Here is a 26,115-nt window from a genome sequence, read left to right on the forward strand (position 1 = left end):
AGCAGAATCAGAAGTAGAGGTGGGACTCAAACCCAGGACTCTGATGCAGGGTGAGGGTGCCCCAAGTGGTCATTTCCGCAGCATCTGCCCCACTAATATTAAATAATTGCTAAAGAATAGAGGATCCATTTGGAAAGTGTTTACAGAATTATTTTTCTTGGGGCTGGCTCTGTGGGTTAAGCCAACGCCTGCAGTGCTGGCAATCCATGTGGGTGCCAATTCAGGTCCCAGCTGCTTTGCTTCTGATCCAGCTCCCTGCTAACGTGCCTGGGAAGCCTGGGAAGGAGCCCAGGTTTTGGGCTCCTGCCACCCACGTGGGAGACCCAGAGAAAGCTCCTGGCTCCTGACCTCCACCGGCCCAGACCTGGCCATTAAGGCCATTTGGGGAGTTAAACAGTGGATGGAAGATTTCACTCGCTCACTCTTGCCCTCCTTCCCTCACTCTCCCCCTCTATCTAACTTTGCCTTTCAAATAAATGGCTAAATCTTTATAAAAATTGTTTTATTTCAAATTTTTCAAGTCTGTGAGGACCACTATGGATAAAAATCTAAAATTTTATTTCTGGTTGCAGTCGTGTACTTGTAATACACTTTTAAGCAGGATTTTTGAAGTCACTTCTGGGATTAATCCTGATATTTCAGATGGCATGCCAGGGTAACTCATTCATGAAGCTGTAAATCAGAACCAACCAGTATTTTCCATGTGCTCTCAAAATGAAATATTTAATCCATCAACAGTGAAGCTTTCAACAGCACAATTTAGTAATTGTGAAGGTGGTTGAGAGCTATTTTATCTGTACATTCATGACTCAAATGAATGAGGTGATTGGCTATATCTCAACTGCAGTATGTCCTCTGTTTGCCACGGTAAGCTTGCTGGTGTTTTTTATTTCTTTCATCCTGAAGCAGTAGTCAGAATACATATAGGGTACAAAAAAATAGGATCAGGAGCCAGCATTTCATTTTTTCAAATGTCAAATTTGGTGTCGAAATGCTAAAAGTTTTAACAACCTAATTGTGAAGTCTTTTATTTTATTCCAGCATTCCTTGGGAATTATAAATTGCTACAAGATGCTGGCAGTTTATTTAGCCTTAGCGTGCTTCCGATGTTTCTCTGTATTTCCATCTTTCCTGACTGTTTGGTGTTAATTGCCCTCAGAAGCGATCTTAGCAGAGAAGGCAAGGGAGTGCTTATGTAGCAATTCTCTGGGAGCATTAAGGATTTTAATGGTGCTAGACAAACATGACACACCATTATCGAATGTTGTTACACGTTGGAAAATAAAAATAGGATACTGAGCAATACATTCTTCTGCAGTTTCACCTTTATCCCAGTTCCTAATTTATGTCTTTTAACAGTTTAATAGATTGTGTTTTATTAGAGAGATGTTTTCTGGAATATGCTATTGGAAAATCAGACACAAAAGTTTTAAATCTCCTTCCTCAATAATATAAATTGAACCTGTCTGAAGTCATACGTGTTACTTCTCACTGATGCCATAATATTTCAGCAGACAAAGAATTTCCATGTCTGTTATTCAGTGAAGAAGTGACATGAAAGATCATGTGATTCTGTTTTCAATTACAATGACTGAATAATAAAAGGTTAGAGGCTTACTTTTGACAATTTTCCAAAGTGGAAAAATACAATTCTTCTAGAAATATTTCAGTATCTTATTGCCTTTGAAATGCTAATGTCCTTTGCCATACTCATTGATAATATCTGGAAATGATTGGGATTTTTTTGAAAGTCATTGTACTTTTACAATTATTATTAAGTGATTGGGTCATAGAATGCCATTGTTCTGGCATTACTAAACTATTAAAAAAACTATTAACTAATAACTATTAATTAGTAACCAAAACCAAGACATATTATTAGCCCTATCAGAATTATTCAATAAATTTATTTACTGGCTATGCTATAGGAAAAAAGAAACGGCATTTGAAATAAATTTCCACTCAAAGTACTGAAGAGGGGTCATATTTTCACACCTCAAATCATAGTTAAAGTCAAAGCATAAGGTTCCAGTAGGTTACTAGAATCTATTGGAAGAGGAGCTTCGCTTTTTAAATTGTAGGGAACACTTGTAAAATACTCCTTCATTTCTTTGTCATACTTTCCTTTGCATAATTTTCATTACTTCAAAGGCCTTCTTCAGTATCATAATTATATTCAACACTTAGCACTGGCCTTTCTTTCTGTCTTTAACAGTTCACAACTGACTAAACACCATTTGGTACATCTAAATGAAATGGGACAAATCCCTACTTCTGAAAATTCACTGCATCCTGCTCTTCATGGCTAATTTCTGGTTCCATTTAAAATTGTTTTCTATTTAAATAAGGTGATAACGTCTGTATATCCTCTGAAACATCACTTTGTCTCCTAGGAATACACCCAGCAGAAATATTTACTGTGGATATGTTTATATGTGTTATAAGTATATATCACAACATAGAGTTAAAGAAGGTTCATCAAGTGAATGTACTCCATGTGATTCCATTAACATAAAATTCTAGAAAGCATGTTGTAGATTTTAAGAAGTCAGGATAGTTGTTGCTCTTAGAAGAAGTGGCAGTGATTGGACTGGAACGCACAGCAGGTGTCTGAAGTGTGGATTTCATGACTGCATTCAGTGAACTTTATACATGAAAGATGTACTTTTGTTCATGAAGACCACAATAAAAATTTTGAAACAGAGGGTGAATATCTTTTATCAGTATAAGGAAAAATATGGAGAAAGGGTTGCCACAAATCTGTTTCTCTCCCTGATTTTACTGGTTCTACCTGTGTCTTAGAGCAGTGTTCTCTCACTTCTGCCCTACGCACTCACACTCACACACTGAGCTCAAGAAAAACTAGGGGTATTGAGTAGGCTAAATGCATTCCATTAATGTTAATATCTTCATTGAAATTATACTCTGATTACCATTGGAGGAACTGGGAAAAGTAGAGGTAGAACCTCTATATTTCTTGCAATTGCATGTGAAACTACAATTATCTTGACAAACTGAAATTAACAAAAAAGCGTGGAAAAGGAGTTGAATTAAATGCAAGAAAATAGATTAAATTCCAAAAATCAGACCTTATCCCATGTGAACTATATCAGAATATCCATGTTGGCAGTGGGGAAGGGGTAGTATAAGGCTGTACATTTTATTTATCCCAGATAATTTATGATTACGCCAGACTAGGAAATACTATATAGTAAATTGGCCATCAATTTCATACCACAGTAGTTTATGGAAAATGATATTAAAAGCTAAATTTATTTTGGTGAAAAAAATTGAAATATATGCATAGTTTTTAGCAGCATGGATTTTCTATGAATTTTTGAAATATTAGTCTATAAATTATATTCATTCTCATAATCAAGTCTCTGCAGTTGAAATAAAATGATAAAGCATTTTCTTGTACCGAGAACTACCTTTCTCCGTAGTCAGAGGACAGTCATGCATTTGATTCTTGACCAAAGGAATGTCCCTTTCCCTCATGCCTGGAAAACAGTAGTGATAAATCCATACTGTGGTGTGCCAAGTTTGTAGTGAAGGACTTTTCAAGGAAAATGTTTCCATTTCCTAAAACAAATCTGTCCAGTGGCTCCCTGCTTTGATGGGATGGGTATTGGACTAGACCTCTGAAAACCTCTCCTCATCTCTCACCCTGTGAACTTGGGCTTCTCTGTTCTCTCTCTGCATTTGTTTTCTTCTCTGGCCATTAGAATACCCATACCTGCCCAATTGATGTATGAGGTTTTCAAGAGAATCAAATGGAGACAAGATGTGAAGTTGCTCTGAAATCGACAGCACTAGGAAAAGGATGAGGCATTATTTATTTAACAACCGTCATATTTCTTCTTCAGACTTGATTTTCAAAGAAGGGAGAACATAAGGTGCCAAGTTAAATGGGTCCTTTCCAATATCATTGGAAAGAGATTGGCTTTTCTTCTTGAGGAAGAACATTTATGGACTTGGGAACTCGAACTTGTTTGACATCAACAGTTTCCTAGAGAACTCTAATTCTTGTTAATGTACCATTCTGACAGCATGAGAGAAACATGGCAGCAGACAGGTTATTGTCAATTAAGCACGAGCTGTCAGAAAGTGGGAAATGTGAAATACGGTGCGCATGCATCCTAAGCAGATCATGTGGCCACTGCTCAGCTGTTATCTTACCGGAGTCAGGCTGTGTGTGTGTCGTCTTCCTGCAGGATCTAATTTGAGTCCCTAACAACGGAGCCATCTCGGCATTTGCATGCTGCTGTCAAGTCAAACGTGGACCTCCTGAACGAGCTAGAATGGTGGGTGGCAGGGGTGAGTGACAGGTGGAGGGGATTGCTCTTGTCTCCTTTTCCTGCACTCAGGTTACATTGAAGAGGCTTGCATCATCCCCTGCCCATCAGATTGCAAGCTCAGCGAGTGGTCCAACTGGTCGAGATGCAGTAAGTCCTGTGGGAGCGGCGTGAAGGTCCGGTCTAAGTGGCTGCGTGAAAAACCCTACAATGGAGGAAGGCCTTGCCCCAAACTGGACCATGTCAACCAGGTATTTTCTGGCACGGAGAGCAGTAGGATACTTTATTCTCCTCCAAAATGGATGAGTAAATAATAACCCCCGCATAAGAAACTTAATCATTTTATCTTTATAATGTCTGAATAAACATGTGGACGTTATTACTACCCAAACGAGATGTCGTATTTGAATTCTCTGTAGATTCAGCACCCTGCAAGTGCATGAATATGAATATAATTAAATAGAAAAATGACAGCTATCTTTCAAATAATGTCAAGGTATTTAGTCTGTCGTAAAACTGAATCTAGCTTATTCATCCTTAGAGTTTCCCTAGATTCTCGGAAAAGCCATTTCAATTACCTGTGACTTAAAATCAAATAAAAAAATAAAAGACTTCCGTTCTAAACTTAGGAAAAAATATGATGTTTATTTACTTAAGTTCATTTAATGTAAAATTAATTGAGAAAAAAACAAACATAAAGATCACCTCTAAATCATTACCAGTGTGCTGTCAATTTTGTGGTTGGTTTTTTACAGTTTCTTTTGGAATGTTCTTGAACAGATGTGTTCCTTGCTAACTACTGTTAATAGTTATTACTTGTATTCCAACGCAGATCAAAAGTAGAATGGCTAAAGGGGAATTGTGACTAGCCTACATGTAAAATAACATATCAGACAATTATGAAACTGTTTGGTCTATAAGTGAGTTAACAAAGAATAAATTTCACATGTTGTGTGTAGATGTTGTCTATTGGAATCTAAATCACAATACAGCAAACCACATCCTTAAATACGGAAGTGTTTCACACATCCACAGACTGTCTAATTTTAATCTCCTAAGACTCTGCTTACCAGTACACATCCTTTGCTGCCCAAGTAAAACAATGCTGTTGGGAAAATGGAAGTCATTTTGAAATAAAGTAAATAAAGATAAAAGACAGTGGAGAATTAAATTCCTTAGGAAGTACCCTCAGAGAATCTTCATTTTTCCCAAGTTGCTGAATTTATCCTTTTAACTCAACAGAGGAACAAGTACTCCACCACTGCCATCTACTGGTAACCAAGCCTCCTAGTCATAGAGCATTTTGTATTTCGAAGATATTAGTGAATTCTTTCCAAAGAAGAAAATTCAATTCCATGGCTTGAATTATACACATGAAATAAAGATAATTGAAATGAAATGTTAACAAAAATACAAGAACTATTTCTTTAGAAGTTTTGAAAACTTTAATTTCTAATAGCAAATTTAATATTGATAAGTGGAGAGTCACAGCTTAATAAAGAAAAATCACATATTTACTCATACCTGTTAGACTTTAGTGTGTATAGGTATACAGACCTGCAATTAAAATAAACTGAATTTGTCTCATCATTTCATTTAAGATTAAATTTACAATGGTTCAAGACTTTATTCTAAGTTGAGTTGTCTTGCTTTCAGAACTCTTTGACCTAAACTATTTCTCTGTAACATTCCTACTCTGATGTAACCTTATGCCTAGTTTGATAGGGACATCTATATGCTTGTTATCAGCCTGCTGGAGGTATATCAAAGCACTTATAACTGCAAAATCAAAGCTAAAATTTGAAACTTGCTTTTGAATATTCAGCCTTGAGCATAAGTGTTCTACATTAAAAAAAAATAGAAATATCTAGGAATTTATGTATTAGTGAAATATTCAGAAAAATAAAGTGCAAGTTTTTGTATTAATGTTGAAAATTGTAAATCATACAGGTTTTTGCTACAATTCACACATTCCTCAATAAAATAATCAGTAGTTCATTGACATGGAAATGATCTCTGAGGTTTCATTTTCCAATTGAATAAGCAAATCCTCAAATCCTAGTTTCCTAAAAAGCAGATGGATCAATTAAGACTGAGCTTGGTTATAGATACATCCATATATAACCAATAGTTCAGTCATGAGTTGGTTCACAAGTTATTTGCAATCATAGCTCAGTTCCCCGTAATGCATATTTTGAGGTGATTCTGATTTCAAAGATTATTTCATCCTGTCCATCTAATGCATTCCTTTGCTGTGCTGTTTTTAATACTTGTTTATGTAACTTACTTTTCAATAATAAGTAGTTGGCTTTTCTCCCCTAAGGCCTGAAAAAAAAAAGTTCCAATCCTTTACCAAAAAAAAAAAAAAAATGAATAAAAAACTCTTTCATATATAGGTAATACATGAAACATATGTTTAGAACATGTGTTCTGTTAATATACTGACATGTTTATTTATCTTTGCCTTCCTGCTTTTTCTCCATTCCTGTTGAACACTTCTCCAGGCACAGGTAAGAACTCTTAAAACTCATGTTTTTTAATGGATTTTTTTTTTTAATTCATGATTTCTGAGAATGGGTTTCTTTTCCTGCAGTCGTCATTTCTAACATACAGGAAGAAAATACCACATTTTTTCTTCCTTTTTTTCTGTAGCTTCTCTCTTTTATCTCCTAGCATAGTTACTTGAGTTTCCTTATTTTAATACCAGGGCTTGAGGTGAAGGTGAGGGGCAGCAAGCATCATTCACTCACGCACAGGACAGTGACCCCCTTTGCAATGCTCTCATGCTTTTCAGAGAGAGGGGGGAAGGTGCAGGTGGGCTGGATACCCATAGGAGAGATTCCTGTGAATTGATTTGTATTCACGTCCAAGAAGGAGAATAAAATGAAAGCCACCAAAGGATTAGGAAGAGCAGTATTTCGCCATCAATTTTTCCCTTCCACACACGTGGTAGAGTGGTGTTTTACTCATTTTTTAACACAGCTCCAAACCTTGACGTGATCACTTACGACACCAGAGCACAGTAATCATAAATAATCTCTTTCCAGTGGTGCATGTTTTATTTCTATTGGGATAGCTCCACTTTATTCCCTTCTCTTGTGCTTTTTAGTCCCCTGGAAATGGCACAAAAGAATGGCTCCAAAGGGCTGTTTAAAACTATTTTCTATATTTAACGGTATAAGACATTCATATTTTATAGTGTCTGTGTGTATATGTGTGTGAAGAATAGAAGATAGAGTTAGACTATTGTAGGTTACAAAAATATTACACAAGAATTTTCATTAATGGCTAAGTAAGTGGGTTATGGGCCATTTATTTCCTTTGTTTAGTTATTCTTCTGACTGAGAAAAGAGCTTAATTGGTTTATTGTTCCAAAACCCCGGAAACCAAACATGCCACTCCAAATATGGGACTGAATGCCTTTATGGACACCAGAGCACAAATAACTTGCTTTGTTTCATATGTCCTTGCTTCTTTGAGCCATAGTTCAGTAAACTGAGACCAATTTCAGACCTTATTTCCATGCCCTAAGTGATTGAGGGTTGGTTTTAAGATGGCTTTATTTTATACTTCTTATCTTAGAATTTAGTTTCCTGTGTGAAACATACAAAAATTGTATATTCTCATTATTATGTGGTAACTTTGAAAATTTGTGGAATATGAAATTTAAAAAAACCTTGAAATCCATGCATTCTTGCTCCATAATACATTTTTAAGATTTTATTATTTTATGTAATTTTTAAATTTTTTATTTTAATCTTCTTTTAGTTTTTAATAGATTCAATGTGCTTTGTAGATACAATTCTAAAATCATAATGATATTCTCTTCCTCCCACCCTCCCCCTCTTTTCCACCCCCCTCTCCTTTCTTCTTCCTTCCTTTTTTTTAGTTTTTGAGATAACACAATTTAACATTAAATTTAAATAAAAAGGCTTAACCAATAAGAAGTTTAACAAGTAAAAAGCAAAAAGCCCCTAGTTTAGTGGGAATATAGACAATGCCTATAAATAATAATTGAATGGGAAAAGGAACATTTCACCCAATTTTAAAGTGATCACAGATCATTAAAACTATAGTAGTATAACTTTCTTAACCATTGGTTTCACAAAGGTATAAAACAAAGTTTTACAAAACTGTATTTGCAGCAGTACTGATACACACAGACTTTTTTTCTATATTAATTTATATTTTAAATGTTAGCTCCCACATATGAGTAAGAACTTGCAGTGTTTGTCTTTCTGGGTCCAGTTTATTTTACTCAAAATGATGTATTCCAATTGCATCCATTTTGCTGCAAATGGTAGAGTTCATTCTTTTTTATAGCTGAATAATATTCCATTGTGTGTATATACCACATTTTCTTTACCTGTTCTTCTGATAATGAACAGCTTGGTTGGTTCTAATTGTTGGCCATTATGAACAGTGCTGCTGTGAACATGGTGGTACAGGTGTCTCTCGGATACATTGTGTTCAAGATTTCTGTTACACACCCAATAGTGGGATTGCTGGGTCATATGGCAGGTCTATCTCTAGTTTTTTAAGAAATCTCCACACTGTTTTTCACAGTGGCTGCACTAATTTACATTCCCACCAACAGTGTGTAAATGTTCCCCTTTGTCCACATCCTTGCTAGCATTTGTTACTATCTGTTTTCGATTTTAGCCATTCTGACAGCAGTGAGATGATATCTCATTGTGGTTTTGATTTGCATTCTCCTCGTGGCTAGTGATGTTGAGCCTTTTTTAATATAATTTTTGGTCATTTGTATTTCTTCTTTTGAGAACTATTAAAGTTCTTTGCCCATTTCTCAACAGGATAGATTGTTTTTTGTTGTTGAGTCTTTTAAGTTGCTGATATATTCGAGATATTAAGCCTTTGTCAGGTAGCTGGTTTGCAAATATTTTAACCCATTCTCTTGGATGTCTCTCTTTAAAAAAATTGGGCCCATCAGTTCATTAATCAGTCTCCCAATACTTTTTTTTTCTTAAAGATTTATTTATTTTACTTGAAAGTAAGAGTTACAGAGAGGCAGAGGCAGAGGCAGAGGCAGAGGCAGAGAGAGGGAGGGAGGGAGGGAGGGAGGTCTTCCATCCGCTGGTTCACTCCCCAAATGGCCACAATGTCTGGAGTTGAGTCAATCTGCAGCCAGGAGCCAAGAGCCTTTTCTGGGTCTCCCACATAGGTGCAGGGGCCCAAGGAGTTGGGCCATCTTCCTCTGCTTTCCCAGGCACATTAGCAGGGAGCTGGATCAGAAGTGGAGCAGCCAGAACTCACATGGGATGCCAGCATTTGCAGGCGGGGATTTTAATCTGCTGCATCTCAGCGCTGGCCTCTGGATATCTCTTCACTCTATTGATCATTTCCTTTGCTATACAAAAAGCTTCTGAGATTGATGGAGTCCCCTTTATTTAGTTGTTGTTGTTGTTGTTGTTACTTGTGCTTTGGGGGTCTTATCCAAGGTGTCATTCCCTACACCAGTGTGTTGGAGTATTTCCCCTACATTTTCTTCCAACAACTTCATTTTTAGTGAACTTTTTGAGACACCCTCATATATACATGGATTTTAAATTGTTCTGCTCTAAAAGTTATCTTTTAATTTAATTTTTTAAAATTTTTTTTGAAGTTCTCTCATAATATTTGGAAAACAGGCTAAGTTATATTTATTTGACAAACAGCTATATTTATATAGTCCTATAATTCATCCATCCACAAAATCTCTATTGTACTTAGCATATGAGCCGCCTGGCCTGAGTACTGGAGATGCACAAAACTGTGAAGAATACCAAGTCCAGGAAATTACAATACAGTCCCCTAAGGGTCAGCCCAGGAAAGTAGGTAGGCTACCTGATGAGGCCAGTGAACAACAGAATACAACACTCCTAGCTCCGCCCTTTGCCACTAGATTTCTCTCTATTCCAACCTAGAATATGCACTGGAGGGGGAAGGATTAAGGTAGTTAACAATGAGCTGATGCCTGAGGTGGTGTGGGAGTCTTCCCACTCACTCCCCAGGACTCCCTGAGATCACAGAAAGCCCTGTGTGTTGCAGGTCTATGAGGTTGTCCCGTGCCACAGTGACTGCAGCCAGTACATATGGGTCACGGAGCCCTGGAGCGTCTGCAAGGTGACGTTTGTGAATATGAGGGAGAACTGCGGAGAGGGAGTGCAAACCAGAAAAGTAAGGTAAGGCCGAGCGTTGTCACACAAAGATGCAAGACACAGAGTCACCTCCCAACTGCATGTGTGCCCCAGCCCCCACCAGACTCCCGAGTCAAACTATCTTCAGACTTTTGTTTGGGGAATCTGTGTTTGTGGGAAGCCAGAGGACCTGCTTCAAGCAGCAGGCTACAGTGTCCTGCCCTTGTAGCTTGGGAAGTTTCACTTGCAGATTGTCGTGAAGGGAAGAAGTAGCACATTGAAGCCACAGGGAACCAAGGCAGATTTTCAACTCCAGTAACTTTTCTTAAAGGTCACATATGTCGCTAAGTGCATTTTTTAATAGATCTGTTTAAACTCTGGATCCTTTTTATCAAACGTTGAGTACTCTTGTCTCATCCAGGGATCCTTCCTTCGAAGCCCCGACTGCCTATTGCCTGTCACTGGCTTTTCTATAAGCAGCCCCATGGGGATATTGCAATTTAAACTTAAATTAAATAAAATGTAAAATGCCTGTCCTCAGTCACATTAGCCATATTCCGAGTGCTTACAGCCACGTGCGGCTGTGTTGCTGGGAAGCATAGGTAAGGAAGATTTTGGTCATTAAAGAAAGTTCCATCATACGGCACTGCTTTCGTAGCACTCCAAATACCCCTTGCTCTGTTGAAAAGAGTTTACATTGAATGTTTGCCACCTTTATTAAACTCTGTATCTTTCTCCAAACAGGGAATTTGTAGATTCTTGGGAATCCCCTAAAGCCCAATACAAATTTGATAGTTATTCAATTTTCCATATAGCATCTGTCCTATGATCCTTGAGGGTTCTAAAACCCTGTCAAACAAGTGCACAAGTTTCATCTCGATTTTCTAAATTAGAGTCTCAAGTACAAAGTAATGTACCAAAAACACCCAACTTGTCTGGGAGAATTCAAACTACTAGAGTTTGGAGTCCAAACCCAAGTCTCTTGTCACTCTTTTGAACTATTCCAGTTTCTGCTGACCTTGCTCAGTGTCACGCTGTAAAGACAAATAGAAAGCATCCAGAACTTGATGACCCTAAGTTATGAAGAAGTTCTCACCAATAACCAAATATTCATGAATTTAGGGTTGGTATTTCTCAAATAGAAAAATTAGAATTTATACTATAAAAGGTTTGCATATAAACCTATACAAAGCTTTGTTACTCATAAAAAATATTCTATTTGCTTTTTCAAAAGCCCAGCTGAACTCTTAATTTGTTTTTCCTCTATGGACAGAGATGGGGTGGGGGTGGGGGGTGGTAAGTAGAACAGAAAACAAAAAGATGGAAATTCTGTTTTCTACCAGTGTTCCAAATTAAATTTTTTTCCCATAAAATTTAAAAATATTTTTCTTACTTTAAGAATTTGATTAGTTTCTTTTTCTAGTGAATGAGAGAAAATAGAGATAAAAAGTTATTTTAGCTTTCCTTCACCTGTCTGTGTACATGTTGCTTTGCTCTGCTTGCTAAATGGATTTTCTCAACATCTCCAAACACTTTTCAAATCAATTTATTTTTCCAGTAAACATCATTAATGTAAATAGAGGAAAGAGAAGGTCAATATTGATTGTGATCCCTGATCATGTAATAGTGTTCCTATCTCTTACTGGCTGAGTAGTGCAGCTCCCTGTCCTTATCCTCTGCTAATTAAGGTCAAAATGTCCAATTTGAATGCAAGCATTCAGGTGACATTTTGAATGGGTGAGTCTATAAACTAGCAGGTTTAAATCTATCCAGTTTCTTTCTGTTAGGATGGCATGGCATACCAAGGAGTGAGTAGGAGTGGTATGTTCTGATGGGAAGGGATAAAATGGACATTTTTTTATAATTGTCAGCACGTAGGGATGATGAATGGACTATAGTACTGTTCTTGTTTGAATTCTCAGCAACGCACTCCTTGAGCCCTACCTGTGGTGGCCCCAGGCTTCACCCTTCACCTCCAGTGCAGTCCCACACTACATACTCCTAGTACAGTTCAATTCCCTCTGGTGTAATTCCTGCTCTTTGGAAAGGAGAAACGCGAAGAATGTGAAGAATTCAGATAAAGTTAAGTTACTTTCCTTTGGGCTCAAAACTTGGTCCAAATATTGATTTTTATATTCTAGGATGTTAAAAATATTATTAATACCAAATAAAATAAGTGAAATCCACAAGTAATCTGAATGCCAACAATGAAGGCATTTTTAAGCAACTGTGGCACATTCAAGTAATGAAATTCAAACACAGTCATTAAATATATATATATATATATATATCTTAGAATGCTAATAGCATAAGAGGTTCATAATGAATTGTTGATTTTTTGTCAAGTGGTAAATAGGTAAAGTTTGATCCTATTTCATGAAATGCAAATATAAATTTAAATAATAGTCTTTTGCTTTTTGAAGATTTTATTTATTAGGTAGAGTTATAGACAGATAGAGGGAGAGACAGAGAGAGATCTTCCATCCACTGGTTCACACCCCAAATGACCACAATGGCTAGAGCAGGGCCGATCTGAAGCCAGGAGCCAGAGGCTTCTTCAGGTCTCCCACATGGGTGCAGGGGTCCAAGCACTTGGGCCATCTTCCATTGCTTTCCCAGGCCATAACAGAGAGCTGGATTGGAAGAGGAGCTGCTGGGACTCGAACTGATGCCCATATGGGATGCCAGTGCCTTAGGTGGAGACTTAGCCCACTACACTACAGCACCAGTCTGGATAGTCTGGTTTTTAAAAGAGTGGTTTAACTCTAAGGGATAGAATTATGTGAATTTTTACTATTTTTTCCTGATTTTTCTAAAAGGAATATATTACTTGTATAATATTAAAGAGAAAAGCTTTTGAAAGGGAAGTTTTATGTACATAGCTATTTAATAGAGTATTGGACATCCATGCTTAACTGTAGATCAATAGCAATTTTACAAGTTAATCCTTATTCAGGGTGTCAGCATGTACCAAGACTGTAACCTTTTCTTAGCAGCAAATCCAACACAGAAATGCTGTGTCAGCTTCATGTCTTCCTCAAGCTGTTATTAACAGAACATTTTTTAAATGTTTTGAAAGTAGAAAGATCCAAATGACCATTCCTAGAATATTTGTGATATTACAATTATAATTGTCTTTTTTTTTAAAATAAAGATTGATTTATTTATTTGAAAGGCAGAGTTACAGAGGGGCAAAGGCAGAAAGAGAGAGATCTTCCATCTGCTGGTTCAGTCCCCAAATAGCTGCAACAGCTGGAGCTGGACCCATTGGAAGCCAGGAGCCTGGAGCTTCTTCTGGGTCTCCCACATGGGTGCTGGGGCCCAAGCACTAGGGCCATCCTCTGCTGCTTTCCCAGGCACATTAGCAGGGAGCTGGATTGGAAGTGAAGCAGCTAGGACTCAAACCAGAGCCCAAAGGGGATGCTGGCACAACAGGCAGTGGCTCTATCTGCTACGTCACAACACCAGCTCCTATAATTTCTTTTTGCTTCTTTCTTTCAAGGTTAAAAGCAAAAAAGAGGCAAAAATTACATTAAATGACAAAAGAGTTAGTCAATGACTCTAGTTATCTTTGATGAGACTTACTGAAACCTGTCCTGTAGGGATTGCAGTGTGCCCAATCTTCCATCACTTTTTAATCAACTCTGCCTTCTCTATGGAATCTATTATTTTGGTGAGAAGGAAAAAATGGATTCTATGCCAGAATTGCTCCCATCCATGAATACCATTGGACTACTCGTTAGTTTCCTGCCTCGTATATGAATGTAAATGACCTCTTGTTCCCAAGGAAGTTCACCTGATAGGCAGCGTTGACATCTACCCAGTGGCTGTTACATAAAAGATAATGATCTTGTATGCAGGCATATATTGAAATCATTCAGCTTTGAAGGAAGCAGAGACCCTTTTACGTCTTCATTTTGGAGAATTTTATTCGTGACATACAAAGCTTCCTGCTTCCCACCCCATGATGGTATCTTCAGGAAAACCACCCATGCTGGGGATTGGCCATTGTTCGTACTGTTCCAGTTCCTTCACTGCTCTCTATGATTTCTTGCAGGTGCATGCAGAATACCGCAGATGGCCCTTCTGAGCATGTGGAGGATTACCTCTGTGACCCAGAGGAGATGCCCCTGGGCTCCAGAGAGTGCAAATTGCCATGCCCCGAGGACTGCGTGATGTCTGAATGGGGTCCGTGGACCCGATGTGTTTTGGTGAGACAATTAAGTATCTTACTAATACAGAGTCTGTTTAATTCCTTATTATTAAAGCTTAAAATAAATCACTAAGGAATCCATAACTTCCATGTGAAATCCGTGTGGCATGTGTCCCAAAGCTAGGTGTGTCCTCTCAGCCACTTCATTCTATGACTGTGCCATTTAAAGTCAGCAGTGTTTCCTCCCACACTGGGACAGCTGGACCTCTTACAAGCTTTATGGTCCTCCCCAGCCCATCCTCCTAAGCCAGCACAAAATGCTTTCAGTTTGCCTCATAAGTACACAGCATGATGCAAGCTGCAGTGGTGATAATGATCTCTCCAGGTAAGAGGGAAAAAGAATGAAGCCCTGGTAGAGGGACTTTAATCGTCAGGTTATTGTCAACCCTTGCTTTGTGCCCAATCCATTTTATTTAAATGGTAGGAATAATCTTTCACACCGTAGGGGTACTGCAGCAGGAGGGTTACTACTAAGAAGCTAAAGATCCTGGGTAAGAAGCCAACTAGAAAGACCTAAGCCATACATCCCTGTCTTTCCACACACTGACTCTGTGTCTCTATGGGTCTGAAAAACCAGCTGAGAATTTCAAATTACAAAGCTTCCAGATTTCTACGGTCAGTAGGAGCTCTTTCATGGGACTCTTGGCAGAAAATCATTTGAAATAAAACTGGTTGCTTATGTAGGAAATTTGGTTTGTCCTTGGGCAACTATGTAAAGCTGTATATTTTTTAAAAAAGGCTTCAAAAACATGGAGAAAATGTATCTATTGTGAAATTAATTTGTTGAAATATAGTATAGGACAGTTTCAAGGAAGAGTTCTAGTAACAGCAACCACTAAGCTGGAATTTTGTCTCTTTGGTTTATGTTTTAAATGACCGAGGATAATCATCTTAAAAGAGTTATTGAGGTTCTGTCATATATAAAGGAGTTGGTGAGACAGACTTGCTGTTAAGGCTGCCCATGGAAATGTTTGAAATGAGAGAAGCAAATCAGCTGGTGGAATAGCTGCTACTTGGGCTTTATACTTTGCTTTCTGTGTGTGTGTTTTTATTTTATCAATTTTATTTCATTTTGAGAGAGACAGAAACAGTGAGAGAGCAAGCAGGCAAAAGAGAGAAAGAGAAACCCTCCCATCTAGTGGTTCATTCCCCGGATGCCTGCCAGGCCAGACCATAGCTAGAAGCTGGGGTGGCAGGAGCACAGTGACTGGAACTATCACTGCTGCCCCATAAGGTCTGCATTAGCAAGAAATTGGTGTCAGGGGTCAGAGCTGGGCATCAAAACCCAGGTATGCGAAAGTGGGACATGGGCATCCCAGTCGACACCTTAGCTGCCAGGCCCAGTGCCTACCCCATATTTTACCTTTAATTCATCTTCCCCCCCCCCACCTCAGTCATGCCTTCATTAAACAAATACAGATTAAGCAGCTACCATCTACAAGGAACTGTGTTAAGTATAGAGAATATATAACATACAGTGACATTGGGTCTTCTCACTGTGCACTCTCATTGTAGAAAGCAAGGTCTTTGCCTAATTCACTTTATAGAAGAGCAATAAGGGTTATTCCGGTGGACTAGAGTACAGTGGGAGCAGAGGGGAGGCTATTATTGTAGGCCTCAAAATGTCCAAGGAGGCTTATCCCTGGCTGTTTTCTGTTCTTAGAATCTAAGTGTTTTCAGAAAACTGTAGTATAATGTCAGGTCAAACATTTTATTTCTGCCAATTTTTAATTGTACAAAGTGAACAAACCGCATGTGTTTCATAGACAGTTTGAAGAACGCGATGATACTTCCTACACTACCTCCCTCGCTCCCATCCTCTCTCTTCCCCCATGATGCTGCTTTTAATTTTTGCAATGACATACTTTCAATTTACTTTATAATCACAAGCTTAAATCTCCACGAAATAAACAATTCAACAAGTAGTCAGTATAAAAACCCCTGTTCCTCAGGAGTGTAGACAAGGGCTATAAACAACAATCAAGTCTCAAAATGTCAAGTTCACTCATATGTGTTACCACAAATCAGGGAAACCATGGTATTTGGCTTACTTCACTAAGCATAACAGTCTCCAGTTATATCCATTTTGCTGTGAAAGACAGGATTTCATTATTTAAGGCTGAGTAGTATTCTATTGTGTATACATACCATAATTTCTTTATCCAGTCATCAGTTGATGGACATCTGGGTAGATTCCATATCTTAGCTATTGTGAATTGAGCTGCAATAAATATGGAGGTACAGATAACTTTTTCATATGCTGATTTCATTTCTTTTGGGTAAATTCCCAGAAGTGGAATTTTTGGGTCATAGGGTAGATCTATTTCAGATTCTGAGGTCTCCCCATACTGTCTTCCATAATGGTTGTACTAATTTACATTCCCACCAACAGTGGTTTAGGGCATCTTTTCCCCCCACACCCTTGCCAGCATGTTACATTTTGATTTTTGGATGATAGCCATTCTAACTGGGGGAGGTGAAACCTCATTGTGATTTGTATTTGCATTTTCCTGATGGCTAGTGGCCCTGAGCATCTTTTCATGTGTCTGTTGGCCATTTGTATTTCATCCTTTGGAAAGTGCCTGCTTATGTGCTCTGCTGATTTCTTAATTGGATTGTTTTGTTTTTGTTGAGTTTCTTGAGTTCTTTATATCTTTTAAATATTAATCCTTTATCAGATGAATAGTTTGCAGATATTTTCTCACATTCTGGATGGTTGCCTCCACATTTTGCTGTGAAGATTTTCCATTTTTTGTATGTATCTCCTATTAATAGGATGCCACATTTTCAGATGCCAAATTGTGTTTGTGTGCATGAGTAAATATTCATTAGAAATAAACATCTTAAAAACTTGGTAGTCTCACCCTTAAAATTTTTTTCAGGACTAAAAGACTATATAATTTATATAAATTACATATAAAGGTAAATTTATGATCCTACTTAAGACATCTTCCTACTTGGAGAAGATGCAAATAAAAATGTTTTTTTATCACAGATACCAAATTGAAAGAGGTCTTTTTCAGAAGATGTTTAATTAGAAAATTATGGGGTGACAGTTTATAAATGATTAAGTTAGTATAAAAACTTGCCAAAGATTATAAATCAGTATTATAAAAATGGAAGAGAAATGTAGATTAGTATTTTTTAGAAAATTATGTGTTATATAATTTATAATATTACACTTCTATTATTCTATTCTAATAAATATGAATATATGTATGTGTGTAGGTATGAGGTGTTGTACCTAGTAGTGAGAGTTTTTTGACAGTCTTTCTTTTAAAGATTTATTTGAAAGAGTTATAGAGAATAAGAGACACAGAGAGATCGTCCATCTATTGATTCACCCCCCGGATGTCTACAATGGCTGGGGCTATGCCAGGCCAAGTCCAGAAGAACTGAACTCCATCTGAGTTTCCTACATGGGCAGCAGGAGCTCAAATCTGCTGCTTTCCCAGGCAGGATGCTGGATCAGAAGTGGAGCATCTGGGACACAAATGGCACCCGAATGGGATGCCAGCATCATAGGCAGTGGCTTAACCACTACGCTACAACTGTGGCCCCTACGTAGAGGCTTACACATCTTATTTCTAGTTGGGACATCAGAATCTCATGCAACATTTTCATTTCATATATGGAAACGTAGAGGTGTAGGGAGGTTAGCTGACTTGGTCAAGTTAGCCAGTGGCCCAAGTGTTGCACCTCCTGCCCCAGTGCGCTCCCTGAAGCACCAGATGTTCTGTGGCCAAATATTCACCTAAGATATTGTGTTGTACTTTGTAAGCCTTGCAGTCAAAGCAGTTTTCGGCAAAGGTCAGCTGATCCCATCAGACAACCTGCTGATGAGGGAAGATCCTGCCCTGATGCTGTTGAGAAAGAACCTTGCAGCCTGAACAAAAACTGCTACCACTACGATTATAACGTAACAGGTAAGCGGCTGGCCATCAAAGCCCGTGTCTGGAAGATGGGAGATGTTCCCATCAGTACAGTTCATCTCCACGTGTGTGCCTTCTGGGCATGCCACTTACCCTCCAGAAGCAATTAGTTGTTAAATAACAGAAATATGTATCTGTTTTTTTAGTTAGCATCAATATATGAAGAATAAAAATAGCATACAGACAATAGGCTTTAAAGTAGATTATGAACAACATAAATTATTACCATTTGACACCCTTCCACACTGGGAAGGTACAAATAAAGTATTTTTATTGAAAGATTCACTGAGAAAACAAGTTGGAGTTTACTGGCAGTTTATAAACAAGAATACTTTGGTATAAAAAAATTCAGCAACTTGATACTCATCAAACATAATAAATCAGTACAGATAATAGATATATTTTCAGAAAAGCAAATTATAAATTCATTTTATGTAAACTCATTTAATATTATCAAGTAATATTATAACAAAAAGGAAAATATTTTGTTGGTTCATATGATTTGAGGGAACACAGAAGCTTACTTTGAAATTTTTCCAGTTTTTATACTGAAACAAATTCAAAAAATGACAAGTCATATGGGCTTTTTGCTTCTTTTGGATTTTCTCTTCAATTTCCTTTGACAGCACAAAGGAAATCAAAGTTCTCTGGGATGTGGTTAACCTGGAAAAAAATGAAAATTATTTTTGCAAAAAGATAAGAAAAATAAATAGGCCCAACATTATTTTGAAATGTTTGCACTTTAAAGTACTCTAACAATGGACAAATGGAATACATTGTGCTTTATTTTAACAAAACCTACATTAACTGCCATTCATTATAATTATTTGCTAAAACAAAAAATGATGGTAAAATTTTAAACTCTTTTTATTAGAATAAATATTTGTAAGAGACACTGATACACAGGCCAGAGCCATCCAAACAGCTATAGAGATTGTCGGGTAAACCTCTGTTCCAGAATAATCCCTGCAGCCATGTGCAACCCCAGCAATTCCACTTGACTCCTGATATGTTCAAAGCTGGGACCCATATGCTCTGCATGTGGGATGATTGATTGAGGAGGGCTTAGGAAGCAATCGTGAATTAAATATGGGATTCAGGTCACTGGGGTTTCGTTTGAAATCTGTTTCGTGCGTGGCCTTCTGTTCTGATGGGCTCCCTCCCTTTCAGACTGGAGTACCTGTCAGCTGAGTGAGAAGGCAGTTTGTGGGAACGGCATTAAAACAAGGATGCTGGACTGTGTTCGAAGCGATGGCAAGTCAGTGGACCTGAAATACTGTGAAGAGGTGGGTGGATGCTGTGTTATATCTTTGAGTAAATTCTTCCCTAATAATTTCAATTCACGCTGCGCCCAGTGACCTGTGCTCGGGGCAGCTCCTTGCCAGATGTTTTTCTACACCATTCACAAGCTCTTCAGTACCCTCTTCATAAGGGATTGTGTCCAGTGCTACTGATTTCCACATGTGATTTCCTGTATTTTGTTCTGCTTGGAGCCCAAAGGTATGCTAATTAGCGTATTCTGAAAGAAATACTTGGGGAACAATAAGTAATCAAGGTGAATAAAGCCAATAAATCTTAATCAGCCTACTCATCATCTTTTGTAATTTGATGTGAATTTTGTTTAGTGTCTGGGACACCTGCCAAGACCCATCATTTATTCTCTCTGTTGCTAAACATTTATCATATGTGGTTTGCTAGCAGATTTTGATATTAATATTTAATACCCAGCTGAGAGTCTAAATACTCAGATCTGGAGAATCAAACAAAGGACTGGAGTCTACCATGATTGTCTTTTAGACACAGAATTGTAACTGTCAATTATCTAATTGATGGAAGTAATGTTGTTATTTCTCGGTATGACCTTTTGAAATGTGAGGAAGCATATTCGGTAGCCTTTCTTAGTTTTTATGAAGCTGCACTTCATTCTGTAATTATTTTGTCTAATTACCAGCCAAACAAATGCTCACATTCCTGACGAGTTTTGAGTTCCTGTGTATCTGAGCTTTACTGCGTCAGTTACAAACCAAGACAAGCAGGAGCCGCAATAGAATTGAAATAAACAAGAAGATACTCACAACTTCATTAAAGTTTAGAAGACCTGGCCAACACTTTTCTTTAAAAGATGTATTTATTTGAAAGGCAGAGTGACAGGGAGAAACATCTTCCACCTACTGCTAACTCCCCAGATGACCACAAGAGCCGGGACTGGGTCAGAGTGTAGCTAGGAGCCAGGAACTCCATATAGGTGTCCCTTGTGGATGGCAGGGGCCCAAGTACTTGGACCATCTTTGGCTGCTTTCCCAGGCACATTAGCAGGGAGCTGGATGGGAAGTAGAGCAGCAAGGACTTAAACCAGCACTTTGATATGATTTGCTAGCATCACAAAGCTGTGGCTTAACCCACTTTGCCACAATGCCAGCCTCAAAACTGTTCCTGTCTATACATCCTGGTGCCACCATAAATTGTTCCAACGCCTAAGAGATGATTCTAGATAGAAATACATATTTTAATTCACTAGATAGTGTTATCATACAGACCCAGTTTAACTTCTTATATCTCTGTCCACAGGAACAGGGCTCTCAATGCACTGAAAACATTAAGTTGTTTAGTTAATAAATGTCTCTCACTCTAATCCTATGACATAGTCTATTTTATACCTTGGATTTAAATAATTAGGAATTTCACACCTGAATCATTTTGGTTTTGAAACTAATAATATAGAAGTGATGTAGCCATTATAAAATTAACATTGTTGAAGAAGATTATTCTGGGATCATGTACTTGACTAATATGTCCTCTTTTTTTCCACAAATGCACTCATCAGTGTCCTCCTGGATCAGAATTAAATATAAAATGAAAAGCTCTGTGAGCTTTTTGAAAACTGACCCCAAATCATCCATAGCCAATTTTAAGCTGCATCACATGACTAAAGGACAAAGATATAAATGTGATCTTTGGTTTCATAAGTGAAACACAAGTGAAAACCCAGGATATCTTTACTTATCTAAGAGCACTGATACTGCTGCGTGAGAATACTGCCATGACATAGGGTTGAAATCCTAACATTCTGGCAAACAAGGTCTTCAGGAAGAAAAGTGTTATTCTCTGTGGAATTAGATTAAAGAGCTCATATCCCACTTTATCAGTCCTTATTAGTGCAGCAGGATTAAACAATAGCTTCAAGAAAAGCTGGGCTTTTTTTTTTCCTAATAATGGACTGATTGCCTGCCAGCTAATGGATGTAGAAACCCTGCAGCCAAAAGAAAGATGGCATTGCTATGTAACAAAGACAAAAATGAGGGTTTAACACACCTAGCACTTATGTACTGTTTTTACTTTTTATGTTTTTCAGACATTTAATCAACTAATATGTAGCAGTTTGTTTCTCCTTCCCTATTCTTTGATCCCTGAATAGATTGAATTCTGTCATTCAGACTCTCTCTCTGTGTGAAAACTTAAAATGTAATACATTACTTCCATCATATCACCTTAAGATTCCTATCTTCACCTCCTAGGAATTTTCAGAGACTTTTTGAGGCGTTAATTATGTATTATGGTAGAAGTTTCCCTATCGAATACTCAGGTATTTCAATTCTTTCTGGCATAGCATATAATGGGAGTGTCTACAGAGATGTACTATCCAAAGCACTGATCCGGGAGCCCATCTTTCCTTGTAAGAAAATAGTTAATATTTTATACTATTATGATAACTGACACTTTGTATTATTTAGGTATATTATTAGTCTTGAGTGGCAATTATTTTAAGGGGGGAGGAAGGGCAGAATGTATTCTAACTGGATTTTTTACAATGTTTTTATTTATTTGCAAGTCAGTTCCAAAGAGGGAGAGACAGAGACAGAGATTTTCCATCTAGTGATTGATTCTCCAGATGGCCGCAATGGCCAGGGTTGGGCCAGGCCGAAGCCAGGAGCCTCTTCCAGGTCTCCTACACAGGTATTTGGGACCCGAAGCACTTGGGCCATCCTCTGCTGCTTTCCTAGGCCATTATGAAGGAGCTGGATCAGAAGTAGAGCAGTTGGGACACAAACTGGCACCTATATAGGGTGGCAGCATTACCTGCAGCAGCTTTAACTACCATGCCTTGATGCGGGTCCCAAGCGGCAATTTCAAAAACAAAAAAACTTTCCTCCCTGGTTTTCAGTTTAACATGTACATGTAAAAACAATATCTCAAAGACAGAATTACAAATCTGTGTATTGTTGATATTCTTAGGTTGTAACTAATAGAAAGTAACTGAGATTACACTTGTTTTTTCCTTAAGGACATCTAAGCAGTTTGGACATTGAGTCCACTTATTGAAAACATTCAAACAGGCCAGCGCCGTGGCTCAACAGGCTAATCCTCCACCTTGCGGCGCCGGCACACCGGGTTCTAGTCCCGGTTGGGGCACCGGATTCTATCCCGGTTGCCCCTCTCCCAGGCCAGCTCTCTGCTATGGCCCGGGAAGGCAGTGGAGGATGGCCCAAGTCCTTGGGCCCTGCACCCGCATGGGAGACCAGGAGAAGCACCTGGCTCCTGGCTTCAGATCAGCAAGATGCGCTGGCCGCAGCAGCCATTGGAGGGTGAACCAACTGCAAAAAGAAAGACCTTTCTCTCTCTCTCTCACTATCCACTCTGTTTAAAAAAAAAAAAAAAAAAACGAAGAAACATTCAAACAGTGTGGAGTCCGCACTCGCTCCCCCCACCATTCATCCCGCAGCTTCATTCGCACACTCCTGAGTTGAACGACTTCACACTTGCGGCCGTCTGTGTTTTTATTCTGCTCTGAGGCTTGCTAGCCCTCCCTTTGCCTCTATTCTTATTTCTCCCTCTCTTCCTTCGTTCGCTGCTGTGATGTGGCCGAGTCTCTGTGTCAGTACAGCTACCTCTCTGTCTTTCAGCTTGGCCTGGAGAAGAACTGGCAGATGAACACCTCCTGCGTGGTGGAGTGCCCCGTGAACTGTCAGCTGTCCGACTGGTCGCCGTGGTCGGCGTGTTCTCAAACGTGTGGCCTCACAGGTTGGTCTGCACCACAGTCAGCGTTCGCTAGTGGTTAAGGGATATGAAATGAAAGGATCCTTTTGTTCTAAGTCTTACCCGATCATCCTCAGAAAACCTTGTTTGTTCCCAGTTCGTCTCGGCAAAGATCTCTAGGATGCCTTCTCCCAAAAAGACACGCACTCACACGACCGTAACACGTCACTAAAGTTGTGTCACTTTGTATTTCTTAAAGGAAAAATGATGCGGAGGCGAACGGTGACGCAGCCCTTTCAGGGGGATGGAAGACCGTGCCCTTCCCTCTTGGACCAGTCCAAGCCTTGCCCAGTGAAGCCTTGTTACCGGTGGCAGTATGGCCCGTGGTCTCCGTGCCAAGTGCAGGTATCAGATCTCAAGCAGCAGCATGGAAGTGTGTGTTCAGGCTAGAGACTTGGTCTCAGAAATATTGTCCAGTGCTTATAGAGGAGAGATTTCCTCTTAGAGATGTTAGGTGCTGTGCCATTTCTTAGCTGTGTAATTAGTTTTGATCACAAACTCTCCCTGCACTGTACTTTTTAAATCATCTGGAGAGAGATCCATTTTAATGAAAATTTATTTCCCTGTCTTTGGCTGGAAAACAGATTGTTCCATGTGTGCCTTCTAGCGCACCCCCTACAGGGCCGCTTCCCTAGAGTTTCAAATGCTTCTGTTTATAAATCAAAATCAATGATGCGGGCATGACTGTAAGGGATGAGCTCTCTAATGAATTATTTTTCTTTCCTTAATTGGTTATTTCTTTCCCTATTCCAGGAGGCCCAGTGTGGAGAAGGGACAAGAACAAGGAACATTTCTTGTGTAGTGAGTGACGGGACAGCTGATGATTTCAGCAAAGCAGTGGATGAGGAATTCTGTGCTGACGTTGAACCCATTATAGATGGCAGTAAAAAAATGGTTCTGGAGGAAACCTGTACCCAACCTTGCCCAGGTAACAACAGAACTCCAGGTTTGGCGATTGATTCCCGGGCCAGGGGCAGGAAGGGGTTGCATGTGAAGTTTAAGTTAAGGGCTGTCAAGAGTCTTTTTAATTGGTGATATCTACGCCTTCTACTCTACTGTGGGAACGTGGGGGCACGAGCACTAGAGTGAAGTCCAGGTCTCCTGTGTGCACTCTCTTGACACCCTTCTGCAATTTCAACATTTGCAGGGGATGTTAAGCATCCTTAGGCTACTGTTTGATATAGAAAGCATAAAATAAAAGCTGACAAAGTATTGAACATAACCTATTTGGGACATCGAAAATGAGGGCGAGGCAATATTTAAGCACTTAATAGCTAAAGAAAAATTTAATTTTCATAATGAAAGCTTACTCTGGCTCCTGGGTAGAATCAACAACAAATTCACACTTATATAAACTAGCTAGTAAAGCACAAGATGTAGAAAAATAGAGAACCAGTAAAGCATTCAGAAAGAAAAAAGCAGATTACTCAACTGAAAGATAAGATTATTGAATCATAGCATTTGAATTCAATGATGGACACCAACAGTACATAAACCGTATGTCAATTGTAAAAGTTGGCAGACGATGATAAGCCAATATTTAGGTGTCTGGAAGGAGAATTAAAAGGGAGACTTAAGTTTTCTAACTTATTTTTATCTTGAGAAGGATATGGGGACAATAGTTTATAATGGAATGGAGTGAATTAGCTATATTTTATCCACAATTGAAAGGATTACAGTAAATTGGGGGAAATAAAAATGCGAAGAAAAGTATAGGTGCCAGCATTGTGGCATGGCTGATAAAGTCACTGCCTGTAACACTGGCATCCTTTATGGGTGCCAGTTCAAGTCCCTGATGCTCCACTTCCAGTCCAGCTCACTGCTAATTTGACTGGGAAAGCAGTGTAAGATAGCCCAACTGCTTAGGCTCCAGGACCCACACGAAGACCCCTAGAAGCTCCTGGCTTCAGTCTGGCACAGCCCTGGTCATTGCAGCTATTGGGGGGAGTGAACCAGCTCATTTTATTAACTCCAGGGGACAGTTTATGTCTTTAACACCAATCCCATTCCCAAACTTTATTCCCAACATTTGTTCCAAAATTTCCAATGAGACAAGAGGGAAGATGGTGAAAGGCTTCTGAGTTCGTTCTTTTCCAAAAGTGCAGGCAGTAAGGCGGCGACAGGCAGGTTGCTTTTCCCATTGGGTGATTCCGACAAAACGGGTAAGGAGGGGATGGGCGATGAGCTTGGAGACTGGCCAGGAAGATTCAGGGCATTGAACTTGGGAACCACAGCAACGCTGACCCTCCGCCGGGGCATAATGGAAGATGTATGGATATATTATGGATATATGTATACTTTTAAAAAGATTTTTGTTGATCTTTAAAAAATTTAAGAATGCAGCAAAAAAGCATAAAATAATTTTGATATAAAAACACACCCTAAGAAAATGTTAAAGGTAGATAACATATTTTCAGAACTTCTAAAAATTGTATCATCTCTAAAGTGTGGAAAAACTGACCACATCAGTCATCAATGTGCTTATTCCTTTTTATTATTTGTTT

The 26,115-nt window shown here is 38.7% G+C and overlaps 1 protein-coding gene across 1 annotated transcript in view; it reads left to right on the forward strand.

Annotated features, from left to right (window-relative positions):
- THSD7A (thrombospondin type 1 domain containing 7A) overlaps nt 1-26,115 on the forward strand; it is a 449,664-nt gene that overhangs the window by 408,173 nt on the left and 15,376 nt on the right. Inside the window, exons 14-22 of the mRNA XM_062178382.1 lie at nt 4,368-4,546; nt 6,800-6,805; nt 10,344-10,477; nt 14,490-14,643; nt 18,427-18,571; nt 19,748-19,863; nt 23,479-23,596; nt 23,811-23,956; nt 24,365-24,539. Coding sequence (XP_062034366.1) covers nt 4,368-4,546; nt 6,800-6,805; nt 10,344-10,477; nt 14,490-14,643; nt 18,427-18,571; nt 19,748-19,863; nt 23,479-23,596; nt 23,811-23,956; nt 24,365-24,539 — 1,173 coding nt within the window. The remainder of the gene's footprint in view (nt 1-4,367; nt 4,547-6,799; nt 6,806-10,343; nt 10,478-14,489; nt 14,644-18,426; nt 18,572-19,747; nt 19,864-23,478; nt 23,597-23,810; nt 23,957-24,364; nt 24,540-26,115) is intronic.

Source organism: Lepus europaeus, chromosome 20 (genome assembly GCF_033115175.1).
Source record: "Lepus europaeus isolate LE1 chromosome 20, mLepTim1.pri, whole genome shotgun sequence".
NCBI classification, from domain to species: Eukaryota; Metazoa; Chordata; class Mammalia; order Lagomorpha; family Leporidae; genus Lepus; species Lepus europaeus.